This window comes from Anabrus simplex, chromosome 5 (assembly GCF_040414725.1).
Source record: "Anabrus simplex isolate iqAnaSimp1 chromosome 5, ASM4041472v1, whole genome shotgun sequence".
In the NCBI taxonomy this organism is placed as follows: Eukaryota; Metazoa; Arthropoda; class Insecta; order Orthoptera; family Tettigoniidae; genus Anabrus; species Anabrus simplex.
In genome coordinates this window covers 442,119,750-442,138,685 of record NC_090269.1, presented here as the reverse complement: position 1 = coordinate 442,138,685, position 18,936 = coordinate 442,119,750, and the positions used below count along the sequence as shown (strand labels likewise).

Here is an 18,936-nt window from a genome sequence, read left to right as displayed (position 1 = left end):
AGAATATTAATTGAATTATGGTCCTCGTCCTCTTTAGTGATGCATTTGTCTAGGCTGTTTAAATAGGTTAGTATGTTTTCACTATTGTTACAACTTTAGTTGATTACTGCTAATGTGTCACTGACATAGCGTAGCCAAAGACATAATCCATTAATGTTTTTTTATTATTTTACTATTTTCAAGGTTATCCATGTAAATTTTGAAGAGTATTCCTGAGATGGGGTTTCCAATGGCTAGACCAACCTGTTTGTATATCTTGTTGTTGAAAGTGAAATAATTCTTATGCAGGACAAAATTTAGTAATTTTAAGAATTCTTCTATTTCTATTGAACGTGAAGTGCCTCACTCGCCTGCCTACACTTAACATCATACAATCACATTATCTACTGTGTCCATTATTGTAGTTAAGGTACTCTTTGTCTTTGGGCAACCTGCAGTTGTATTGTATAATAATAATAATAATAATAATAATAATAATAATAATAATAATAATAATAATAATAAAATGTGCACTTTATCAAAAAAATATTTCCCCCAGAAAATTCCTCCTTTTTAACTAATCATTGTAACACTAATAATCACCCTGCACCAATCCTTACTATTCATACATTCAAGTTTTTAAAATAATAATAATAATAATAATAATAATAATAATAATAATAATAATAATAATAATAATAATAATATAATTTCTATAGTTTCTTTCGCGGGAATGTTCGAGTATATGATGGTGATGTCAAATGAGCACTTGTGTAATTAGGTTGTAAATTAAATTTATTTAAGGTTTCGTATAGTTCTATTGAGTTTTTTATGGGGTGTGTGTTATGGAATTTAAAGTGTTTCTTGAGAAATTTTTGAAGGAATTGTGAAGTTTTATACAGGTCAAATAGGAACATCTTTGGCAATGATCTGGCGGTGGGTAGTTCGGGATTCATATTGATGAGTTTTTGATATTCGTGTTCACTGAATAAGAATGGTAAGACTTTTAGGAGTGGTTTTAAACTAAGTTGAGTTTTTGTAGTGGGATCTTTAGAGATCATTGAGTGAGTCTCTGACTCTTTGGCTGAAGGGTCAGCGTACTGGCCTTCGGTTCAGAGGGTCCCGGGTTCGATTCACGGCCGGATCGGGGATTTTAACCTTAATTGGTTAATTCCAATGGCACGGGGCTGGGTGTATGTGTTGTCTTCATCATCATTTCATCCTCATCACAACGCGCAGGTCGCCTATGAGTGTCAAATAGAAAGACCTGCACCTGGCGAGCCGAACCCATCCTGGGATATCCCGGCACTAAAAGCCATATGCAATATCCATTTTATTGAGCGAGTTTTAGTGGAAAAGAACTCTTCTGTTTTTTAATGTAATCTTGTTTATTCATTAGGACTATGGTGCTGCCTTTGTCGGCTTTAGTTACTATGACATTATTGGTGTCCACAATTTTTTTCTTAATTCTTGGGTCTATTTTAGCGAGGTGAAATTATTATTGTTACAAACTTCTTTTACAAGAGTGGGTAATTTCTTTTTAATTTCATATCTCATGTCATTCTGTCTATCTAAAGGGATTTTGTTTGTTTATGTTTGACTCGGCTTTACCATATTTCCTGGCATAATTGTCGCCACCGCGTAATCGTCGCGTCCTTTATTTTCAATACAAAAATCAGACTTTAAACATTTAATCGTATCATCGTCCCATGTCCAAATTTTGTTCACCAATCTGGTTAAAAGGTAAATGGAACTGCAAATACGTGTATGGTTTATGAGCAATTTGGCAATACAGTCACACTTGTGAGATGTTGCTCAACTTATAAATAAATAATACCGGTATATGTACAACGCATGGCTTACCGGTAGGCTATCGGCAGTTTGACAACGTGGTCGCCTCACCTACATATTATGAGTTCTCATTTGAAATACGTAAGGCTCTAAGTTATCGCTTATCAGCAACGTCGCCAGGAAATACCGGTGCCAACACACTTGTATTCTAGTAGACAAGAGGTCTGATAGAATTCTGCATTATTACAACCACCCACCCCCCGGCGCAACAGTCACGAAGGACCTTGGCCTAGCAAGCGACCCCTGCTCAGCCCGAAGGCCTGCAGATTACGAGGTGTCATATGGTCAGCACGCCGAATCCTCATGGCCGTTATTCTTGGCTCTCTAGACCGGGGCCGCCATCTCACCATCAGATAGCTCCTCAATTGTAATCACGTAAGTTGGGTGGACCTCGAACCAGCCCTCAGCTGCAGGTAAAATTCCCTGACCCGGTCGTGAATTGAATCCGGGGCCTCCGTATAAGAGGCAGGCACGCTACCCCTACACCATGGAGCCGGCTCCTGCGTTATTGCGCACAAAGTGAAATCCAAGACGATAACGCAGATTTCCACGGAATTATTCAGCTCACAGTCAGCCGAATTATTTACAATGTCTCAGTTGTCATCGCTAGACTCTTATCTTACTACTACGTCATAAGTGTCCGGGCATTTTACCCAAGCAGTCAAGATAATTATTATCCAATGGTATTAAAGTTTATTTTATAAACTTGTCAGTAATGTAATGTAAAATCACCAATAACTGGGAAGAAATATTAACCTAATTACCGTATGTTTAAAAGAAATTGCAAAAGTGAATGTTTGTTACTGACGTCTTGGAACACGGTCAACTACAGTAGATCTACACCGCGCCAGCTAGAGCGATGTAGGTATGAAGACGTCCGTGCTCAGGTTCGCGAGCTTTGCGCAAGCGCACTAGTGTGTCGCAACCAACGAGCTTAACTGATAACAAATTGCTGCATGCTTTCCTGCTGCCTAACAGTATTGGCTGCTGTGGAATGGACAGATCACAGATGCATTTATTTGTTTGTGACTGACGTGATTACTGTAGACATGTGTGCATGAGAATTTAAGTTTTTAATTTGTGTTTGGGGTGTTTGTAGAAATAATTTGTTTTAATAGTGAACAATTACGGAAAGTCATTTATATTGCAAAACATTAACGTGTGAAGCATTTATAAGCGATTATGGGCAAATATAGAAACTATTCTGCGGGCTTCAAGCTAAGCGTAATTGCCTTCGCTGAACACTACGGGAACAGAGCTGCAGAAAGAAAATTTTCAGTGAGGGAAAAGTTGGTGCGTGACTGGTGGAAGTTAAAAAAAAAAGCTAAAAAGCACAAACCCTTCTAGACGTACGTTTAGAGGCCCTAAAACAGGGAAGTTTCTTATAATTGACAAAGAAGTGTTTATGTACGTCAATGAAATATGTAGCAATGGCTGCGGTGTATCATATGAAATGTTACAAATTAAGGGACGGGAGGTAGCGCGTAAACACAACATAACTCAGTTTAAGGCGAGTCGTGGGTGGATTAAGGGGTTCATGCGATGACACTATCTGTCAGTGCGAAGAAGAACAACACTAGCCAAAAGTTGCCTGCTGATTACATGGACAAGATTGTAAATTTTCATCGATTTGTCATACGCTTGCGCAAGGAAACTTTGTACCTGCTTTCTCAAATCGGTAATGCCGATCAGACTCCAATCTTTTTTGATATGCCTCACAACAGCACTATTGCGCTAAAAGGATCACGGAGTGTATTAATGAAAACCAGCGGTTGTAAGAAGTTGCGATGCACGGCAATGCTAGCCATTACAGCTGACAGAAGAAAGTTGCCGCCTTACATCATTTTCAAGAGGAAAACGATGCCTAAGAATATAGTTTCCCCGTGGAATTCATGTACGAGTGCAACCAAAGGGTTGGATGGATGTAGAACTCATGCTGGACTGGGATAAAACTGTGTGGGATAGAAGACCCGGTGCACTACTAAGCAACTTAAAAATAAGACACGACAGATAGTCATTCCTGGTGGCCTAATGTCTGCTTTGCAGCCACTAGGCGTATATATTAATAAACCCTTTTAAGACCACTTATGTCGATTTTTCAATGAGTGGATGATGAGCGGCAATCAGCAATTGACACCCGCTAGAAATATCAGGCGTCCACCCTTGGACTGGTTATGCTCGTGAGTGATGAAGAGTTGCGATCTTATACCACCTGAACTAGTCTCCAAGAGCTTCAAAAGAACTGGGATTTCGAATGCACTAGATGGATCCGAAGATGTCGCAGTGTGGCAGAGAGACGAATCTGATACTGGTATTAACAGCGGTGAGGACGGCGTATCAGATACCAAAACCTGTGATAGCGACAAAGAAGATTTGGAACAAATTGTGTACCGGTAAGTCCGTATTTCACAACAAGCAATAAATTTTTGCAAGTGTAATATTTTAACTTTAATACTCAAATTAATGACAATTGACTTAATATGTTCATTTTTATTTTCAGGTTGGGGAAATGTTTGCCGAATTGTTGCGAATAATTATGAATTTTGTTTTATACTATTTTAATTAGTTTGATGTATAAACGCGAGTATTACGTGCATCTTAAATTTGTATCAAATACAATTTAGTTATAAATACATTTTTTGAGTAATACAAATACTGGTATTGAAAATTCTCCGTATAATGGTCACACCCTACTATTTTTTCGAAAATGTTGGTATAAAAAGGGCGACGATTAAGCTGGGAAATACGGTAGCTATTGTGGTAATTATGTCCTCCGCTTTCCGTGGGTTAGGCCAATTGTATTTTAGGCCTTGGTTGAATAAATGTATTTCATTATCTGAAAATGTGGTGTCGGATAAGTTCCATGAGGAGGTAGATGTATCCGTGTTTCTATTCTGGTTTAATGATTTAGCTTTCTCTTCCTTTAGGTATGTTAACTTGTGATTTAAGGTTTTTTGCTTTCTGTCTAGTATAATCTGTAATTTATATGTAGTGTGTCTTTGATATGAGTTTCATTCAAGAAGTGATAATAATTGTGTGATGGTGAAAAGCTCTCGGTGAAGTTGCAGGTTTAATAGTGATTTTTTCCTATACAATAGTTTTATTTCATTTCTGAGCCAGATGTTATTGACTTTGTTTTGGATGTCTCTAGATTTGTGTTTTGGAATGTTTTTCGTTTGAGTTGATTTTTAAAACTTAGGTATTAGACCAAGCCTTAAACATTCTTTTAAGAATTGGATATCCTTCGAGATTTTGCTGATTTTTGTTTTGAGGTTCTGATACTTATTTTTATTTGTATTAGACTGGTTGGCGTTAACATTACAAGTAATGAAAATCATTCTTACAATTTTATACATAACTAAAGTTATGGTTTGTAAGTTTTTTAATATATTCAATTTCACAGCAGATTTTAGAACAATTTTCAACCAGGTACCTGGTAGGATTTGAGGTATTGATATGGCTGATGATGCCCCAATAGGAAAGGGCGAAACATGTCCCAACTCTTATTTTAATTATGTTTTCACTCAAATGTCAACATTTTGAACTGTATTGAATAGGTGGAAGTAAAATACATTTCTTACATTTATTATATTATTACTATACCAGCTGCCACATGATATGTTGTGCCGTTTCCATGTGGAACATGCACCACAGCGCGAGTGAAAACAGCCAGCATGAGGTCCGGAAACATGGTACCGGAACAGTCTAGGCGAGAACTCAAGTACATGCGTTTAATAAGCGAAGAAGTGTTCGTGAAGAGAGAGACTTTGCTTTCATCTTTGAGTGGAAAGTAGTGTAAATATATGTAAATAACGTTAAAATTAACTTAAATATAAAATGTATAAAATAAGACAAAACCAAATATCGTACATACAAGGGTAATGTTATGCAATGTAAAACATCGATAGCTGTTAATAAGGATGGTGGCAACATCTAGTGTGTAATTCTGTTATTCCATGTCTTGTTTTAAAAAACCGAAAAGAGGATATACAAACCCTGGTCATTGTTCACTGTTGGTGTCGAAGTAATGGTAGTGTGAAATTGATACACGGAAGCTTAAGAAAAGTTGTTGCTAAATGAGCATACTATTAGTGAATGTAAATTGAATATGAAAAGAAGTTATTAGGTGATATGTATGCAGTAAATGAATGCAAATAGTGTGAAATAACAACGAAATACTTACAGTCATACAAGGCAAAGCCATTACAAGGAAAGCAACGCGATACATAATAGAAATTGTCGGTATCTTGCAAACATCTACGTATAATTGAAAGTATATGCATTGTTGGTTCAATAGTGATTGTGTGTGTATTGAATAATCTAACGTTAGCCGTTTTTCATTTAAAGTTAAAAACTTCATGATCGTCCCATATTGAATATTGTACATCTTCTTAGCCGTTTTTCACGTATAATCTGCACGAAAGTAAAATAACAATATCAGAAAGATATCCAGGAAGTACAAGTACACAAGAGAGTATGGAGAGCTAAACAGACACAAGCACGTCCAGCTGAGACGATGGCCTGGTTACGAGGAAGAATAACATAGGCCATGCGCTTTCCAATACCCCGGCCATCCAAGTCAGTACTTTTACACTCTCTTTAATAATAATAATAATGCCTTCTGCATTTTATTTTATGCAGCATTTATTTGCATTCTATTTTACTTAATAGTATCCTCAATGTAGATAGTAGTGTATATACAGTACATGTCCTGAAGTAGTTCGTCAAAACGTAATAGTACTTGCACAATGAGTGACGTGATATGTTAATTTGGCCTGCAGTAATTCATATACGCGTTTGGCGACACGGTATTCAAAATTCTATGGTATCATGTAAGCGAACGACTAGTTATGTCAGTAGGCGACTTCGGCATTGTTTATATTATGTTGTGGTATCGTGATTACTGAAAGGCACGAGCTTATGTATGCATATGTAACATGCGTTAGCATAGAATCTGAGCATATTTATTGTGAAGTTAACACAGGTAACGCAGGTAAGTGGATACGTGATTTAATACAAGTACGCAGACAACGAACGTTGTAAGTTCAAGGGTACGTTGTTCTTCGAATGATAATTGCAGCAGGTTTACTATAATTACGAGAATGGTCATGAAGCAACAGCATATCGAGGTATCAATGAAGATGTTCTGCAGGTAAGTGATACAAATGTAATGAAGTTACGAGTGATGATACTAATGTGAGTCGAAGTGAAATAAATATAATAATAACAATAATAATAATAATAATGTGAGTGCCAAGTGTACTGAGTGCCTGCGATGGTGATAGTTATTGTGTTTAAATAATATAGTGTAGGGTGATATCGTGATATGCTATTGATGCGTGGGCGAGCTCACGTGAGGTTTAGTTATTGAAATAGTGAAAAGTGCTGCGCCATGAGAATTATACAATAAGCTGAGATGTGACAGTGAAAATTCATCCTAAATATGTTATGTAAAACGTGCTATTTAACTGTGTTATGTTACTGTGAAGTTAGATCATGCAAATGGAGTTGTGATGTTCATGTACATGCTAATGCTGAGATTGTAATACCCATGTGTAAGTGAATGTTAAGGTTGTAATATTCATACATGAGTGAATGCTAAGATTGTAATGTTCATATGTAAGTGTAGGCTAAGATGGTGATGTTGATGATTATTAATTGCAATGCGATGTCAGCCACGGTTATTCAATCGATTACCACGACATCACAGATGCCATATTCGGAATTTACGTTCGGTTACTAGGATTTTCAGTTGGTATGATAGCGATACGCTTGCGGCGTGTAGAAAGCTTGTTATGCAGATAACTACGAGGACACATGCCATGATATCGGTTAGGTTAGGTGTTTTACGTCATGGACATAGTAGTTAAGTTTAAGTAGTAGAGATATCATGTGACGCTTTGTTGACATTTGAGTGTACATATTTCTTGTTCTTACATGTGTTGTTTCTTATTATTCATTTTATGCAGTAGTATTGAGTTAATACAATCCTCGAAGGTATGTGCGAGGCTGGGCGTGTAACTATTGTTGCGTCGAGACAAGCCTCATCAGGACAGCAGAAGTTAGTTAGGATGGAGATGATTATTGATTTTAGATAGGATAGGTATCACATAAAAAGGCATTATTATTAGCTGGACTTGTTCGACGAGAGTAAGATTGAACTTCTCGTAATGTAAACATTGTATGAAAGTAAAACAAAAAGGGGTACCCAAAACAATGAAAGTAAACAAGCAGTATGATCAGATAGGTGATACATGCAAACAGAACAGGTTAGAAACGAGATCTCGAAAAATAATTATTAATTTCAAGGTTCAGGTATATTAACCCTTTCCTGCCCATATTAAAATGCATGTTTTCCCCAGAATTAAAGCAATTCTTTTCAGCCATCATTATGATAATGCAGATATTTATAAAAATGTATATTGTACAAAAACTAATGAACAATTAAATCGAAAATGTTTTCATCAAATATAAGGGAGAAATACTCTAATGCTGTACTAACCATAGGAAGAGAATGGCAAGGTCCTGCCTCTTCAGTAAAGTCCGCCAGTTCGATGTAAGACAATGTATTTGTCCACTGAAAGTTAGGCCTGCAATCTATGTCATCACACATGTGTACGTCGTCATTTCCTGAAATATAGTCACTTTCATTTTCACTTTCCACTTCACTGAGTTCACTTGAGCCACTACTAACAGTTTCACAGTCAGAATTATCGTTCACCAAACGTTCAATGTCATTATAGCATAAAATATTTTCACGCGAATTAAACTTCGATGTGTTTGTTTACTATATGTCACTGCCTTCCGTATTTCGTGTTCTAATACGCCGGCTAAGATTTTAAAAGAAAATAACCAATATCTTTGGTCTCTAGGAAGTGCACATGCTAGTAACAGTAAGTTATATTTGTCTATCGGCCGATAGATGGCTCATACATGCGACTAGAAGTACAAGTACGCTTTACTACACTATGGGCGGGAGGCCCTAAGCTTTCACGCTACGCATTACTACGCTATGGGCGGGAGAGGGTTAATGAATAAATGTAAACATGTGTTCGTAATTTCGAATAGCTCTTGGAAAATGAAGATTAATTAACTCAAGATCACTGCATTATGTTGAAATAGGTCTAAATTAATTGAATTACATCAGCCGCCTTAGTGTCATTATCAATGATTTCAAATATCTAAACTTAAGATCGCGCTTTGGTTTCGTCTTAGTTAGGTAGGATCATTTAAATCAATAAACAGAATTCAATCCAGAATATCTCCATCCTTTCATTATAACACTGATGTAAACAACCTTATCTGTAAACTTAATTCAAACCTCAAGGTCATATTGAAATATGAGTAATTTTAACCCAAAACAAAGTCATGGTCGTTACATGCATGGTACAAATCACAAAAATAGATAACGCAGAACGAACAGCGACGGACTGAGAACCTCAATGCAGAGATTCAGAAACTAGGTCACCCAATAGGATTCCAAATCCTATCTTACACCACAGACGCGACACGTATTCATCTGAACACATTAGCTAGCTGCGGCACACCCAAAGTCCTGCGATTCTCTGAAATAGCCCCACAACAAGAAGAACCTGTTAAGACCCTGAGTGTAGAGTGCTCCCAGTGCTAATCGAGCAGGGCAATGTAGTGGAGGGCTTTGGAACTATATCAGCTAAATCATGACTTCTAGTGCAACATCATTGAAGCAGGTACCTGAATGAAAACTGAAAATTAGGTAAGAAAACTTTCAAACATATAAAAATGTATATTTTCGAAGGACCTCCAAATTGTATGCATTGTAAAGAAAGGTTTCCAACTGAAATCTGTTCAGGTACTTTCTTACTAATTTCATGAAATACTGTAGCTTATCAAATTAAGTACATTACCTCAAATGTGTTTTCCTGTGTTGGTCCTGGCTCCGTTAACTCTAATTTTATTTCTTGTTTCAGAGGTATCATTTCTGATACAAGTTCAAAGTTTTCCTGTGGAAAAGAATATACATTAAGTATGATAATCCATTACCTGTCATTACTGGAGTAAATTTCAAAAGTTTCACTAATGTTTAGGGACAATTTCTACACATAAGGGATACTTAAACTCACAGAGTGTATGTCAGGAGAAGAAAAGCATTCTGTTTGAATATTCAGCATACTTTTTTGTTGTGGAGCTGATATCACATTAAAATATGAGGCGTGTTTTTTTAAGTAAGGGCCGTTTGAAAATAACTACACAATGAAAAATTATTTTCAAATACCACCTACTTTATCCATTTTTCAACACAGCCACCAAGTTTGTTTAAACACTAATCATTCCTTACAACTAAGTCCTGAACACCCTCTTCATAGAAACTTGCCACCTGCTCTGATAACCAAGAGTTCACGGCCTAGGTGCTTGAGAGAGCTGTTATTGTGAACTTTCTGTCAACTGAAGCCACCAAATCGTGTGACCGGAGGGGGCCTCGTCATGGATACTGTCACCGCCATCTTTAAAGTCTCGTACTCACTTACATACACTTCGCGAATCTGTCGGTGAATGCCTGCAGCAGACAGGTTGCTCACTGACCAAAACCATATCACTGACCGGACCACGCACGGGGCAGGCGAGTCGATAATCTTGAACATTTGAGCAAGCACAGAAGAGAACTGTACAGGTTAGCTACAGAGCTGCAACAAAGCACCGTTGTTCCCGAGATATGCCGGCACACAGCGCACGCATGCGAGAAAGCTATTAGTGTCTACAATAACACAGCCCTTACTTAAAAAGCACACCTCGTATTACTGTTACAGGAAAATGTACAGAAATCTGACAATTAAGTTATTTCTCATCCTAAACAAAATAACTTCAAATTTCACAGAACCAAACTTAATTTCACAGTGACAAGTACAGCGCAGCATGAAATATACTTCTTCCACCTCACCTGATGTATTTTAAGTCCCGAGCTGAAAGAGCTGCCACAGGGAACCTAGGTATCACCAAGAAGGAAATGCTGAAGGAGTAAGTGGCCCATTACTTGGTGCAATAACACCAATCAACTCCAGTTCAATGGCTTCCACTGCCACCTGATTTGTGCAGGTCTACTTCCCATAAGGTCTCTACGAATTCTTGTCTATCCGTACACAGGGACCTGCCACTTTTAAATCTCAAGAGGCCACAATCACACCATCCAAATCTGCACGAGGCTGCTGATGCGGTTGCCAAGAGAATGGCAAGTAGTAACACAAGTACACCTGCACATGTTGTCAGGTGCAAGGTGCATTACACTGCGGGGCTCCACACTGTCAGCGACTGAGATTCCAGCCTATCGTGGACATTGTAGCACTTAGAGCAATTAATGACACAATCACCCCAAGTGACAGCACAAATGCTCTGACCATGCAGCCAAGGCACAGATCAGAGTCATGGAAATGTGCGAGACCAACACTTATGAAGTAAAAAAAAACGCTCACCACTTAATCAACCGGTGACACCAGAGGGGTGGATTAAATATAGACCTGGTCTTCTCAAAATTACCCCCTTAAAAGAAACACCAACACTTACTTGGAAACAAAGAGAGATTTAATGACAAACTATGTAACTTACAAATTAATAAAGGTATATCCTCGCTGGAAAATTAAATTTTGAAAACTTACTGCTCAAAGATCAAAAAAACCTACGGTCAACCGCTCATAAAAGAAAAAAATGAATTAATTAATTAATTAATTAAGGAATGAGAAAATTAACCAGACTACATACAATTCTGAAACGCCTCTTCAACTTGAAGGTATCTTTTAAATACCAATAAATGACCTTGACAAGTACTTAGTTCTATCACACATCTTATTCAACCTAGCATCAATTTGAATTAAACAGTTATTTTGTTGATACTGAAATGTTCTTTAAGGTATTTCCAAAGGAGCTCCTACAAGGATGGGTGGGAAATTACGATCAAGTTTCCAAGAATACCCAAAATAGTAGTAATAATAATAAGATCCGCAACACCGGGTAGAAAAATATGCTCGTAGGGAGAGAAAAATGCCAAAATCAACTAAAGGGAAACAGGTTAAACTGCCCACAAAGCAAAATTCGTAACAGGGACCTCAATTCATCTTCATCAACATTCATCAACAATATCAACATCTTTTGCATTTCCATAGCAACAAAACCATGATAGGTCAGTCGAGGGAAAGGGCCAATCACAGGCTGCAAATCAACAATAGGCGAAAACATCTTAAGAGACAAGAGAAAAACAGGACGCTGAAATACCACCCAAATACCAAGCAAATAGGCAAAAAAAAAAAAGAAGTCGGAAATAAAGTTAGAACGGAAACAGAATACACACGTAATCCCCACACCCTTGTAGCAACTCGCTTGGTTAGTAATCCAGCTAAAACATTGCGTTTACCACCTACTTATTAGGCCTCGAAGCATAATCAAACATAAAGTTTTGAATTTACAATCTCGAAGAATAAGAAAACCACAATTGTTCGTTTACAGTACACGCAAGTTCCAAGTAAACAAACGTCATTTACATATACTGTAAGTTCCTTTTAATAACCCGAAAAATATTCAAATACCACAAGACAAAAACGTAGGTTTTAGATGACGCAAAACAACATCGTGTTCAGTTCGCCACATAGAATCGGTATAAGATGAGTTGGATAAACACTTACAGATTAGCATGTGAGGTCGCTCCAGCATCATATCATATAGTAGAGGAAATCCTTAAAATATACTACAAATTCCAGGCGAGAAAGAAAAATCTAAAGAAAACATTTGAGGTTCACTAGGGCTTAAGCTCTACCAAAGTAACTTCAGCCTGAGTCCACCATAATTCCACAATTATTATTATTATTATTATTATTATTATTATCTACATAGTTATGTACAACAGGTAGTCCGTACGGACTTTATTTGGTATAAATCATACTCATATCATTTATTATTTGTGTGTTGTATGTATGATCTGTCTTGTGTAACAAAACATGTGAGGTTATGTCACGATACTTCTGCTGAATGTATATTAATACAACTTTACTTAATGTAAAAACACATAATTAATGGTAAGTAATTTATTATTCCCTGTAAATATGATGTATAAATCCAATGTAATGTTGTGTAACATACATATATACATTACATACATTATCATTATAGACTGTTATGCCTTTCAGCGTTCAGTCTGCAAGCCTCTGAGAATTTACTAAACGTCGCCACAATCCTCGATTTGCAACTAGTGTTGTGGCCTCATTTAGTTCTATACCTCTTATCTTTAAATCGTTAGAAACAGAGTCTAACCATCGTTGTCTTGGTCTCCCTCTACTTCTCTTACCCTCCATAACAGAGTCCATTATTCTCCTAGGTAACCCATCCTCCTCCATTCACCTCACATGACCCCACCACTGAAGCCGGTTTATGCGTACAGCTTCATCCATCAAGTTCATTCCTAAATTAGCCTTTATCTCCTCATTCCGAGTTTCCTTCTGCCATTGTTCCCACCTGCTTGTACCAGCAATCATTCTTGCTACTTTCATGTCTGTTACTTCTAACTTATGAATAAGATATCCTGAGTCCACCCAGCTTTCGCTCCCATAAAGCAAAGTTGGTCTGAAAACAGACCGATGTAAAGATAGTTTCGTCTGGGAGCTGACTTCCTTCTTACAGAATACTGCTGATCGCAACTGCGAGCTCCCTGCATTAGCTTTACTACACCTTGATTCAATCTCACTTACTATATTACCATCCTGGGAAAACACACAACCTAAATACTTGAAATTATCGACCTGTTCTAGCTTTGTATGACCAATCTGACATTCAATTCTGTTGGATTTCTTACCTACTGACATCAATTTAGTCTTCAAGAGGCTAATTTTCATACCATACTCATTGCACCTATTTTCAAGTTCCAAGATGTTAGACTGCAGGCTTTCGGCACAGTCTGCCATTAAGACCAAGTCGTCAGCATAGGCCAGGCTGCTTACTACATTTCCACCTAACTGAATCCCACCCTGCCATTTTATACCTTTCAGCATATGATCCATGTAAACTACAAACAGCAAAGGTGAAAGATTACAGCCTTGTCTAACTCCTGTAAGTACCCTGAACCAAGAACTCATTCTACCATCAATTCTCACTGAAGCCCAATTGTCAACATAAATGCCTTTGATTGATTTTAATAATCTACCTTTAATTTCATAGTCCCCCAGTATAGCGAACATCTTTTCCCTCGGTACCCTGTCATATGCTTTCTCTAGATCTACAAGACATAAACACAACTGCCTATTCCTCTCGTAGCATTTTTCAATTACCTGGCGCATACTGAAAATCTGATCCTGACAGCCTCTCTGTGGTCTGAAACCACACTGGTTTTCATCCAACTTCCTCTCAACGACTGATCGCACCCTCCCTTCCAAGATGCCTTTGAATACTTTGCCTGGTATACTAATCAATGAGATACCTCGATAGTTGTTGCAATCCTTCCTGTTCCCTTGCTTATAGATAGGTGCAATTACTGCTTTTGTCCAATCTGAAGGTACCTTACCAACACTCCACGCTAATTTTACTACTCTATGAAGCCATTTCATCCCTGCCTTCCCACTATACTTTACCATTTCAGGTCTAATTTCATCTATTCCTGCTGCCTTATGACAATGGAGTTTATTTACTATCCTTTCCACTTCCTCAAGCATAATTTCACCAACATCATTTTCCTCCTCCCCATGAGCTTGACTGTTTGCAACACCACCATGATGATTTCCTTTTGCATTGAGAAGATGTTCAAAATATTCCCTCCACCTCTCCAGTGATTCCCTGGGATCTGTTATGAGTTCACCTGAATTACTCAAAACACTGTTCATTTCCTTTTTCCCTCCCTTCCTAAGATTCTTTATTACTGTCCAGAAAGGTTTCCCTGCTGCTTGACCTAGCCTTTCCAGGTTATTACCAAAATCTTCCCATGACTTCTTTTTGGATTCAACAACTATTTGTTTCGCTCTGTTTCTTTCATCTACGTACAATTCCCTGTCTGCCTCGGCCTTTGTTTGGAGCCATTTCTGATAAGCCTTCTTTTTACGTTTACAGGCTGCTCTCACTTCATCATTCCACCAAGATGTTCGCCTTTTCCCATCTTTACACACAGTTGTTCCTAGGCATTCCCTTGCTGTTTCTACTACAGCATCCCTGTATGCCACCCATTCACTTTCTATATCCTGAACCTACTTACTGTCTACTGTTCGAAACTTCTCACTAATCATATCCATGTACTTCTGTCTAATTTCCTCGTCCGGGAGATTTTCTACCCTTATTCGTTTGCAGACAGATTTCACTTTCTCTACCCTAGGCCTAGAGATACTTAGTTCACTACAGATCAGATAATGGTCTGTATCATCGAAAAATCCCCGAAAAACTCGTACATTCCTAAAAGATTTCCTGAATTCAAAGTCTGTTAAGATATAGTCTATTATGGATCTGGTACCCCTAGCCTCCCATGTGTAGCGGTGAATAGCCTTATGCTTGAAGAATGTCTTCGTAACAGCTAAACCCATACTAGCACAGAAGTCCAGCAAACGCATCACATTCCCATTAGCTTCCATATCTTCCCCACATTTACCAATCACCCTTTCGTATCCTTCAGTTCTATTCCCAACTCTCGCATTGAAATCGCCCATTAGCACTATTCTATCCTTGCTGTTGACCCTGACCACGATGTCACTCAATGCTTCACAAAACTTGTCAACTTCATCCTCATCTGCACCCTCACATGGTGAATACACGGACAATTCTTGTCCTAATTCCTCCCACTGACAAATCTACCCACATCATTCGCTCACTTCCCTTTCTAACACCCGTCAAGTACACTTTATAATCTCCTATCTCTTCCTCCTTATCTCCCCTTACCCGAATATCACTTACTCCTAGCACATCCAGATGCATCCTCTTCGCTGACTCAGCAAGTTCTACCTTCTTTCTTCCATAAGCCCCATTAATATTGATAGCTCCCCATCGAATTCCATTTCGTTCGCCAAGTTGTTTCCAAGGAGTCCCTCGCCTGTCAAATGGGAGTGGGACTCCGTTACTCCCATAGGTCCGAGGCTTGCTTAAAGTGTTCTGAGCTCGGTAAATTCATGAAGCAGGATGCTGCCCTACTTGCACATAGTCCAAGTGAGGATCTCTCCTTTAACGGGTTATGGACCACCGGTGAATTGTGTAGTCCTAGCCGCCTGGGCACAAGGAGGGCCACGACTCAGAATATGTCCGAGATGCCCACTCCCATTCCATAGCAACTGGTATCCCGACTCTCAGGACCACTTACTAGGCCACTCAGCCGTTGCCCGTGGTTCACGAACTAGGACGTGACTACAGTAACCCACAAACATGAACCATATGTTGTGTAATACAGGGTAAAATTGTAGAACAACACACCTTTGTCATTCGAGTTTTACAGAATGTTTTATTCATTTCTACATAGGCATACCTGCCAACTTTACAAAACCAAAAATCAGGAGATTTAGATTCGAAAATCAGGGAAAATCGGGAGGAATCAGGAGATACAACTGGTCAAAAATGATTATTCTACATGTCTTGCGCAATACAGGAGTACTGTGGTAGACTCTATTATAACACTTATTGTCTCAAAACACGACGGTTTCCATACGAGGCTACAAGGCTTAAAAATTACACTTCTCTATTCCCTCACAGGAAGTATGTGAGATAATCATGTCTGATAAGTCTTCTGAAAATAGTATGAACTCATGCTCACATGTGTGAATCAGACATGCACACAGATGCCATTACTTAGCAAATTCATACATTAATATATTGCATCAAGCGCCCGCGCGATTATGCGAGCGCAATGTTATTTTTATCAAGTAATAAATTAAAATTCGCCAGAATTGTCTCCAAATGGCTCCTAAAATCTCTAGAAAAGTCACTAGTTGCTATCTTTGAAATTCTGCCACTAAATTACTTAAAAGGACTCCAAATCTAGCGACTAGTCTCTAGAATCGACTAGACTGATGTGAACGAACACAAACATAGCACGTGAGAACGAGAGATGACAATCGATATACGCGTCGCGATATACAGGTATCAATAAACATCGCACATTCGCGCGCATTTCTCGAATTAATAAACGTTGATATTTAATTTGAAAGTAGCCAATGAGCCGAGGACTTCCGGTCACTTGCGTAAAAATCTGAAATTGCAGGATTTGAAAACAAATGTTTAAAGTTCACCAAAAAAGCTAAAATCGGGAGAAATAATAGAATAATCAGTAGGCGGGAAAAAGTGTCGAAAATCGGGAGTCTCCCGCCTAAATCGGGAAAGTTGGCAGGTATGCATAGGTAACTGGAGACTCGAGAAGATACAAGAAAGCAGGTTGTGTTGTACTTTTCTAGAAGCCTGGCCAGGCAAGGTATATAATGAGACAGTCTTGGGTTAATGAGTGGAGTTGTTAGTGAAAATCACTAATCGAGTATGTGAACTCATGTTGGTAGTGTTCTGTAATTGCTGGACATTCTAATGTGGCAGTCATCTTCTTCTTATTCTTCTTCAATACAGTCGAATTCAAGATGGTGGTTTGTTTAAGTATATAATGTGTATATAATTTGTAAATAAAACAGTGTACACAACTGACAGCATCTCATGTGTGTGTCTTTGTGAATTCAATAAGTGGCAACCGTGTGACAGGACTGAAGAAACATTTTCGGTAGTGAATAAGAGTGTAAGTGGAAATCAGGAGGAAATTAAAGAGATACTGGAAAATATGCTTGTAAAACAACTTCAAGACGAACTCGCGAAACGAAATCTTACGACGAACAGCTGTAAGAGAACACTGAAGACAAGGCTAGAAGAAAACCTCATTAAGAACAGTGCGATGATCCTGAAAGGTTTTCCGTTGAATTGGACGAACAACCGGATTCATCATCAGAAGATGAGGTAAATATGACTACAATGTTTTCCAAAATATTGAGCATGATATGGACACTCAATTCCACCTTAACAGAACAGATTTCAAAAGTTAATTCCGCCTTAAAGGGACACACTTCCAACCACATTTCGAAAGCAAATGTCAAAATTTTAGACGTCAATTCCGCCTTAATGGAGTAGATTTCCGACAACATTTTGAAGGTGGATGACAAGATTTCCCAAGCTAATGCAGTTTTAACCAGACAAATATCTCAAGTGTACAAGCAGGTTTACAAAGTAGAACAGTGCCTGGAATAAAAAATTTCAATTTCAACCGTAGATGATAAAATTTTCCAGATCAACTCCCAAATTAGCAACGTCGCCAATCAATTAACGTTTATTTTTGTTAAGAACGAAGCCATGTTTTCCAGTGTTGACATAGTTAAATGCCTTTGTTACATTTAATCAATTAGCACAGCAGATAGCGGATATCAGGTTGAAATTCGGGCAGGTTGAGCAGATCGATAATAGGGTAAACCAGCTGGAGGTGACATTTCAAACCTCAAGGAGGAGGTGGAAATCCCGGTTTCCTGCATCAAACAACACGTTAAGGGGAGAACTTCTACCGCCAAGGGAAATTTTGGGAGCCATATTTCGGCCATTGAAGGAACGTTAGGAAACCGGATTTCAAGCACCAAGGGAGTTGTTCAGAATATGAGAGAGACCATCCTTCATGTGGTGGAAGATAGATTAAATCGAACAGGTCCTATCACCTTGCCTTCAACCCACTCAAACCTAACCAGCAATACAGGACACCTATACCCGAAGGTGATTAAAGAGAACCTTCTAGAATTCCATGTGAGACTGGAAGACAACCTGACTAGCTTCAATGAGGGATCAGTCAGTCTACTAAGGAAGGTATAATCTATGGGAGGACATCTTCGTTCAACTCGTCACAGCTCAGTTGAGGGGACAAGCTGATACTTGGTGGAATAACCTGAAGGGCTTAAACTTAAACTGGACTGACTTCAAGATGGAATTCATTGCTAAGTTTAATTCCAAAGAGGTGAAAAGTTCTGAAAAAGGAAGCCATTGACTGACGCATAACCCATCGGCATGAGATCAACCGCGTTTGCCCTCCAAAAGTACCAGCTCTTCAATTGGCTGCATCATGAAGGAAATGAGAAGGAGATCTTACCAGACAATGCAGAGCTAGTCCACGAT

At 38.4% G+C, this 18,936-nt stretch overlaps 1 protein-coding gene across 1 annotated transcript in view; it reads right to left on the bottom strand.

The window, feature by feature from the left end:
• Positions 1–18,936, bottom strand: part of LOC136874626 (gastrula zinc finger protein xLCGF3.1) — a 71,498-nt gene that overhangs the window by 38,117 nt on the left and 14,445 nt on the right. The window contains exon 3 of the mRNA XM_067148253.2: positions 9,717–9,812. Coding sequence (XP_067004354.2) covers positions 9,717–9,812 — 96 coding nt within the window. The remainder of the gene's footprint in view (positions 1–9,716; positions 9,813–18,936) is intronic.